Here is a 7,724-nt window from a genome sequence, read left to right as displayed (position 1 = left end):
CGGATGAGTCTCGATTTCTGCTGAGACATTCAGAGTCAACAGAATGAGAACATGGATCCATCATGCCTTGTTACCACTGTGCAGGCTGGTGGTGGTGGTGTCATGGTGTGGAGGATGTTTCTTGGCACACCTTAGGTCCCTTAGTGCCATTTGGGCATCGTTTAAATGCCACGGCCTACCTGAGCATTGTTTCTGAGCATGTCCATCCCTTTATGACCACCATGTACCATCCTCTGATGGCTACTTCCAGCAGGATAATGCACCATGTCACAAAGCTCTAATCATTTTAAATTGGTTTCTTGAACATGACTATGAGTTCACTGAACTAAAATGGCCCCCACAGTCACCAGATCTCAACCCAATAGAGCATCTTTGGGATGTGGTGGAACGGGAGCTTTGTGCACTGGATGTGAAATCTCCATCAACTGCAAGATGCTATCCTATCAATATGGGCCAACATTTCTAAAGAATGCTTTCAGCACCTTGTTGAATCAATGCTATGTAAAATTAAGGCAGTTCTAAAAGCATAAGGGGGTCAAACACTGTGTTAGTATGGTGTTCCTAATAATCCTTTAGGTGAGTGTATGTGTGGATCCATGGTCAGCCAAACAGAATTTTGCAGAAGCCCATTTACTAAAGCATTGATTTGAGAACCCAAATGTACTTCTTATTTCCCCAGGTGTTCACCATGCTCACCAGCTTTGTGGATGGAATATTCTGTTGCTTTAAAGGGAAGTCTACTAACGTGGTGGCCCCTATTGAGTCATCCGAACCCACTGATGGTTTTGAGTTTGTTGAGGTGAAACCAGGAAGGGTTCTGAGAGTTCGACATATTATCCCAGACAGACCAGTGGTTGAGGAGCCAGGGACAGGGGAAGGGGGAACTGTGAGCTGCAAACGCAAAATCTCAGTGTACCGAAACGGACAGCTTCTGATTGAGAACATCAATGAAGCCACCCATCCAGAGCTGGTCCGCTATCAGAACGGAGACAACACTGCGGATATGGAAGTGTCCAACTGCGAGGCTCCTGCAGGCCAGGCTACTGAGCCCACGGCAGGGTCAGCCGCAGGACTGGCTACAGATGCCAAACCTGCACCTCAGCAGCAAGTGCAGCGCAGACGGCGCAAACCCAAGCGCTGCATTGTGATCGACTGCGAGCGGAAGATCACATGCTGCAAAGGTTCTCAGCCTGACGTGGCCTTGTTTTTCATACATGGAGTCGGGGGATCGCTGGATATCTGGGGAAGCCAACTGGACTATTTCTCCCAACTTGGTTATGAGGTCATCGCCCCAGATCTGGTTGGCCATGGAGCAAGTTCAGCCCCTCAGATACCCGCTGCCTATACCTTTTATGCTCTGGCTGAGGACATTAGAATCATCTTCAAGCGATATGCAAAGAGGCGGAATATTTTAGTTGGACACTCATATGGGTGAGAAATTGTCCTTGAATTTACTCATTTGCCTGGTAAATGCAGATACATTTTCCCACTAATTTTAGCATTTTCTTTTTTTGAGCAGTGTCTCGTTTTGTACCTTCCTTGCTCACGAGTTTCCGGAACAAGTTCATAAAGTTGTGATGATTAATGGTGGAGGTCCCACAGCACTCGAGCCCAGTCTCTGCTCTGTCTTCAACTTGCCCACGTGTGTCCTTAATTTCCTGTCCCCGTGCCTCACCTGGAGTTTCCTCATGTAAGAATAATGGTCTGCAGCACATATTTTCCCTGCTTTGAACAGGAGTGTGTTGGTTTTGTTTTTTACTAATAAAGATGTTTTTTTCTCTTCTTCAAGGGCTGGATTTGCCCATCAGGGAACAAGAGAAAAGAAACTACTAAAAGAGAACAATGCCTTCAATGTGTCTTCCTTCGTCCTGCGGTCCATGATGAGTGGACAGTACTGGCCGGAGGGTGATGAGGTCTACCACGCCGAAATCACAGTGCCTGTTCTGCTAGTTCACGGCATGTACGACAAGTTTGTACCAGTACAAGAGGACCAGCGTATGGCAGAGGTACAATGGTTTTATGTTCAAAGCTTAGGGCCTCATTCATAAAGTTGTGGATTTTGTGCATAGTTTCTTAGTTTTAGTGGCAGTGGACCACAGATACTTTAAATATTTTGAAAAGCTGATGAGCAAAAACATATCACTAACTGTTTTCTCCTTAACTGACCTTTTTGTAGATTCTCTTGCTGGGATTCTTGAAGGTCATTGATGACGGAAGTCACATGGTCATGATGGAGTGCCCTGATGTAGTTAATACTCTTTTATATGAATTCTTCCTGTGGCAGCCAGCAACTGCCTCGAAACCCAAACAGGAAGCAGCCTCCACAAAGACCACCACCAAACCTCCAGAGGACACAGCAAGACCAAAAACTGCCCCTAAGTCACCCACCAAATCTCAGCCAGACCTAATAAGACCAACAACTGCACCGAAAGCCATCAATACTAGGACAGAGGCCTCAATGGACATCAGGTCTAAGGGCAAGAAATAGCTGCTCTACCAAAAGTTACGGTTATACATTTAAAGGTGTTAAAAGCTCTGCTCTTCCATGTGGGACAAATTAAATAAAAACAGTTTTAACTTAGGATGTCCTTGGATATTTTTTGGTCTATGTATGACTGCAGCAAACAGACTCAGGGGAGAGCTCAGCGGGATGTTTGTCCCAGAGCAGAGTGAGCGACCATTTCCAGCTTTTGAATGAGATGAGGATCCATTTTTTATTCTTCCATCAGATAACACCAGCCTATTCTTGTCTACCATGGGATTAATGTGCTTAAATATGATCAAATGTGTTATGATAGTCAGCTCAAAAATGTTTATTTCACATAAGTGATCTCAACATTAAATATTCAAAATTCACATTGAAATAATGTGACTATGGATGTATTTGCTGTAAATACATTTATCTATTGTATGTATATACAGGTCAATATCAGATGATGCCCACTTATGAGTTATATAACAGCAGAATATTCTTCTTTTTTTAACTTTCATATTAGTTTAGTCGTTTTTATTGAAAGTACCCCAGCCCTGTTGAATTACTGTTAAATGGGCAATTGCCTGAAATAAGCTTTCTGCTCCATGTTCAGACATTAGCCTACACAGACAGACTTCATATGAAGCACAGATGCAGTCATGGGGTGCTTCTCAAACTGAAGGCTGTATCCTTCTGAGGTTTGTTGGCTCCAGTCCTCCTCAGCATTAAACGCTACAATGAGACGGTCTAGTAACTGCATGCTACGTCACAACATGAAAATACTATTAAAACTTAATTTTGGAAAAATACTTGTATTACAAATCTTTATATCAACTGGCTTTCTATAAATGCAATACAGTAAATGTCAGCGGTCCTCCAGTGGTTTACATTATTGTCAGTTTAGTTATTAATTTACAGCAAAACACAACCCATGCTTTCATGTCCATTATTTTTGTCTAACATTTCATCATTAACTCAAATAAGCTCAGTACCGACTTGTTTTCTGTTTTATGAAATGGAAAGTGTGAAAAGGATTGTGGGTGATTTGAAAGGTTTCAAAAGGTATTCCTAAATTCAGCATACTGCATAAACTTTATCGTTTTTAATCCTTTAAATTAAAGTCTTTAGCAACGTTTGATGACGTAGCAGCTGAGAAATGCTGACTGTAGGATGCAGCATTCCGTTTGAGACGCACCACTTTTATATGCTACATTGTAATGCATGCTGTGAAACTGATATTTCAGATGAAAATTCCATCAAGTTCGTATCTGGTAACATTTTAGGTTCAATAAGATTAATGAATGCATCACTCAGTCGGTATTCAAAAATAACATGAAACATTTAGTGTTGTAATCCGGCAGATGGTACTTCCGTTTTAAACCCTGCAGCCTGAAATCAAGGCATACAAAGACATAGAACTGTTTATAGCATTAACATTAACTCTAGCTACTGTGGCTAGAGGTTTTCCAGTTACTCACTGACCACAATTTTGTTGTTGGCTTCATGTAAAGGACCACTGTACACACCCAAAATCAAGTCTACATGAAATGTATAACATGACAGGGTATCAAATAGGCCTTTTTAGCTCTGATATGGTTGTGTAAAGCACCTTAGTTTAGACTAGACAGAGAAACAGTTGATTCTCTGAAAAAAATCACATTTAGGTGTAAATATTTATTCTCAAGCAATATTTAGTGTTTTATCAGCTATGACATTTAAATCTAGCATATTTTGCGCATAAGCCCATAAAATACAATTATTATTTTTGATTTATGTATTTTCATGTGATTTGACAGTTCATTCTATCAAAATCTAAAAGGTGTGCATGCATCCTACCCAACACCTAGATGCACGCTGGTTTTAGGACCAAGTTATTCTTTTCAAACACTATTGAAGTTAGAAGCGCTTATAACAATGTCAGTATATGTAACTTTAGATACGGTCCATTAATTCACAATTATCAAACATCCAACGTCAAGCCAACTTTATGCTCGTCACATCAGATGCACTGTGGTTCTACTGTGATTTTTCTTGTAACTATTTTCACAGCAAAAATAGAAAAATAGCCAATCACTGTATGATAAATGAATCTCCTACATACATCTCTGTTTATGAAGAGTGCAAATTTCCGTGATGGAGCACATTCTGAACAAAACTCTGGCGTTTCAAAGATGACTAATCTGAACGCCTCTTAATATTAGACATTGCATTCATAATCAACAGAATCACTTGATTGGTTTTAATGCACAACGCGAACAGATGCCTTTAAAATTCAACCCACCAAAGTGGTGACTGTTGCACACCACAGCTGATCCACCCACAAACGGCAGGTGTCAATGTCAAGCCCTGATTGTTAGTATATAAATGCAGATAGAAAAGAAAAAAAAGGACAAATCAAAGGCTCTTTTGGAGGCTTTTATTTACATTCTTAATTACTTTTTACTTCAGAGGAATGAAGCGGGAAGAATGAGTGGCTCCAATACCCGGACGACCGTGTTTTACAGGCTTGTATGTGATAGAGAACTCTCCAAGGTAATGACCAATCATCTCAGGCTGAAAAAGAGACGAAGATACATTAGCTGCAGCCTGCTGGGTCTTGTGAATTTATTATATTCATGAAAAACCTTAAGCACTGCAGACACATTCATTCACACTGCATTCAATACAATGTCATTCATATTTAACGGCTCTGTGGAACACAGGGTGAGTCCTTGAAATTAGTCATGTTTTTTGTTAGTACATATTCTTGACGTGATTCATCCCCACCTTGATTTCAACCTGGTTGAAGGTCTTGCCGTTGTACACGCCGACCATGGATCCAACCATCTCCGGCAGGATGACCATGTCTCTCAGGTGAGTTTTCACCACCTCAGGTTTCTCCATGGGAGGCGCCTCCTTCTTGGCCTTACGGAGGCGTTTAAGGAGAGACTGCTGCTTCCTCCTGAGGCCGCGGTTCAGCCTCCTCCTCTGCCTGGCACAGTAGAGCTGCATCAGCTGCTCACTAAGAAGAAGAAACAACACTAGCTTAAATCAACTGTTTCTATACAAGCAGAATTAGATCATTGATGGCACTTTAATTCAGAAAATTGACAAACAAGTATAGAAAGTATACCGTTTCATTTCAGGATATGGTACAGAATCATGTTCAAAATTCTTGAATGTGCAAGCTGATTTATCACAAGACATTTCATCCATCTCACCTGCCCTGGCCTATAGGCCAATGAGATTTAAGCTGCGGTAGATGAATAGATCTCGCCTTGTCAGTTCAGAAAACTATCATATGACCTTATCCCAGATTTCACAGAAAAGGCTTAAAATAGCCCCAGACTAAAATGCACGTTTGAGCTGTTTTAACTTAAAGCAACTTATTTTAATGTCAGTGCCAATGTTTTGACTCAACATGCACACCAGAAGTATAAGTTCGTTTCTAAGGCACGTTTATAAAAGCTTCTTAAATGTCCCAAATCTGACGTAATCTAAGCCTTTTCAGTGACACTGGGCCTAGAAATATTGACATAGCACACAAGTAATAAGGACTACTTTTATGGTGCTGTCGTCAGTTTTTACTTATTTTCTCTAAGATTCAGAATTAAAATTCACTTCATAAAGATGCAAATTCGCATCACAGGAGAGGCTTCTGCCAGGCGGCTCGTCTCATAATGGCTCAGGTGAATTCAGGGTGATTGGGACACTTTTTCTAAGTCATCTCAATGGCAAAGTTTCCCAATCACCCTAAAATCACAATATGTATAGCTCAAATTGAGTAAAGTGTTTTTTGTTTTGTTTGTTTTTTACAATTTACTAGATTGTCCGACAATCTAGATTGTTTTTATTTTATTCAGTTTCTATAAAGTAAGATGTATCATACAGCTGTGTATCCACATATGATTTTGTCCTCGCTACAAGAGCAAGCTCATGATTGGTTAACACGACAGAATGTCTATTTACGTCTTTGCACTGACTTAACATGTAAATCACTCACGCTTCATTCGTGTCATGCCAAAATAGTCGCCAATTAAAGGCTGCAACATACTCCGTAAGAACAGAGGAAAAAGTTCTCGCTCCCAGGGCTGCGAGAACAAAATGACGTCATTTTGTTCTCGACACATCGCCTGAGCAGAACTTTCGGGGTGTCCGAGAACTATTGTGTGATTGGTTGTGGTTGAGGACATTTGCCCTACCATATGTAAAGCGCTTTGAGTGTCTAGAAAATCGCTATATAAATGTAACAAAATATTAATTATGGTCATACACTTTAAGTGGGCATGGTTAATGCAGAGAAATGCAGATGTTCGGCACCTGCTTTTCTTGTGAAGTATGGAATGTACTGGCCGGAACAAACTTTGTTTGTCACCTCGAGAAAACAAATTTCTTTGTTCTAGCAGAGTATGTTCCAAGCTTAACATTACTCTATTACCAAAACAATTAGTGACAGTCAAAAAGTTTATAACTCATGTAACGTTAGACTTTTCTAATTGGAATTGTTAATTTACTTAATTCCCATTTTGCCAAAATTTCACAATGGCAAAAGTGATTTTTTTTAATTAGCTGGCAGAAACAAGCTTAGAGAACAGCCAGGAAATTACACTTTTTTCCCCTCACAAGAGTCAGTTTTGAAACGGCGAGTAATTTCCAGCGACATTTTTTGACAATTGCCGTTTTTGAGTGTCCTACTCCTTGCTTCTCTCCTCACTCATTCACTTGACACATTCCTAAGATCCTCCAAACGCAATGGGAATAGGCTTGACTCACTAGGACATGTCCAGCAGCTGGTCCAGGTCCACACCTCTGTAGGTGAATTTCCTGAAGGTACGTTTCTTCTTCTGCTCAGCGTCCGCCTGTGGGAACACAACCACCGTCAGCCGCTTTTCACTGGCCTTAACTTAACCAACCGATAAACAGTGACTAACGAAACAAAAAAGCTCTTTACTTAAATCACGTTACGCAGGGACATAAGAATAATAAGTCCCGAGAATCCATCACGCTGGACGGAGAACTTAACGGTGAGACTGAAGCTACTAATCAAACATCTATCTACACGTCCATCCCAGGCGACAAATAACGTCCTGAAAACATGCATTAATTCCTAAGTATGCCTTATTTCCAATATCTACTCTGATATACATCATATTTATTGTAGATTCGCTTGGATTATTGTAGATTAGATATTCACAAATAAGAGGTGGACCTACCATCTTGAGAGACTCCCGGAAAAGGAAGAAGGCAGGAGAGAGGCTATAATATCGCGAGA

General features: G+C 40.7%; 2 protein-coding genes across 2 annotated transcripts; one reads left to right on the top strand and one right to left on the bottom strand.

The window, feature by feature from the left end:
- Positions 1–688: 688 nt before the first annotated feature.
- On the top strand, positions 689–2,669 carry abhd8b (abhydrolase domain containing 8b). The gene is made up of 4 exons (XM_067431788.1): positions 689–1,431; positions 1,520–1,690; positions 1,790–2,006; positions 2,177–2,669. The coding sequence occupies exons 1-4, from the start codon at positions 689–691 to the stop codon at positions 2,486–2,488; spliced, it is 1,443 nt and encodes a 480-aa protein (XP_067287889.1). The 3' UTR covers positions 2,489–2,669.
- A 2,205-nt stretch (positions 2,670–4,874) lies between these two features.
- On the bottom strand, positions 4,875–7,724 carry rps15 (ribosomal protein S15). The gene is made up of 4 exons (XM_067431064.1): positions 7,666–7,724; positions 7,226–7,311; positions 5,240–5,474; positions 4,875–5,026 (listed from the first exon to the last, which is right to left on the bottom strand). The coding sequence occupies exons 1-4, from the start codon at positions 7,666–7,668 to the stop codon at positions 4,913–4,915; spliced, it is 438 nt and encodes a 145-aa protein (XP_067287165.1). The 5' UTR covers positions 7,669–7,724; the 3' UTR covers positions 4,875–4,912.

The sequence above is a fragment of the Pseudorasbora parva genome, chromosome 22, assembly GCF_024679245.1.
Source record: "Pseudorasbora parva isolate DD20220531a chromosome 22, ASM2467924v1, whole genome shotgun sequence".
In the NCBI taxonomy this organism is placed as follows: domain Eukaryota; kingdom Metazoa; phylum Chordata; class Actinopteri; order Cypriniformes; family Gobionidae; genus Pseudorasbora; species Pseudorasbora parva.
This window is presented reverse-complemented; position numbering and strand designations above follow the sequence as displayed.

Excerpts from the sequence above, each read along its gene's own strand:
- rps15 (XM_067431064.1), bottom strand. Across the intron at positions 5,475-7,225 it reads CAGCTGCTGGACATGTCCTA|TGAGCAGCTGATGCAGCTCT; the intron begins GTGAGTCAAGCC and ends TCTTCTTCTTAG. Across the intron at positions 5,027-5,239 it reads TCAACCAGGTTGAAATCAAG|CCTGAGATGATTGGTCATTA; the intron begins GTGGGGATGAAT and ends TCTCTTTTTCAG.
- abhd8b (XM_067431788.1), top strand. The coding sequence starts at position 689 with ATGCTCACCAGCTTTGTGGATGGAATATTCTGTTGCTTTAAAGGGAAG. Across the intron at positions 1,691-1,789 it reads CTCACCTGGAGTTTCCTCAT|GGCTGGATTTGCCCATCAGG; the intron begins GTAAGAATAATG and ends CTCTTCTTCAAG. Across the intron at positions 2,007-2,176 it reads AGGACCAGCGTATGGCAGAG|ATTCTCTTGCTGGGATTCTT; the intron begins GTACAATGGTTT and ends ACCTTTTTGTAG.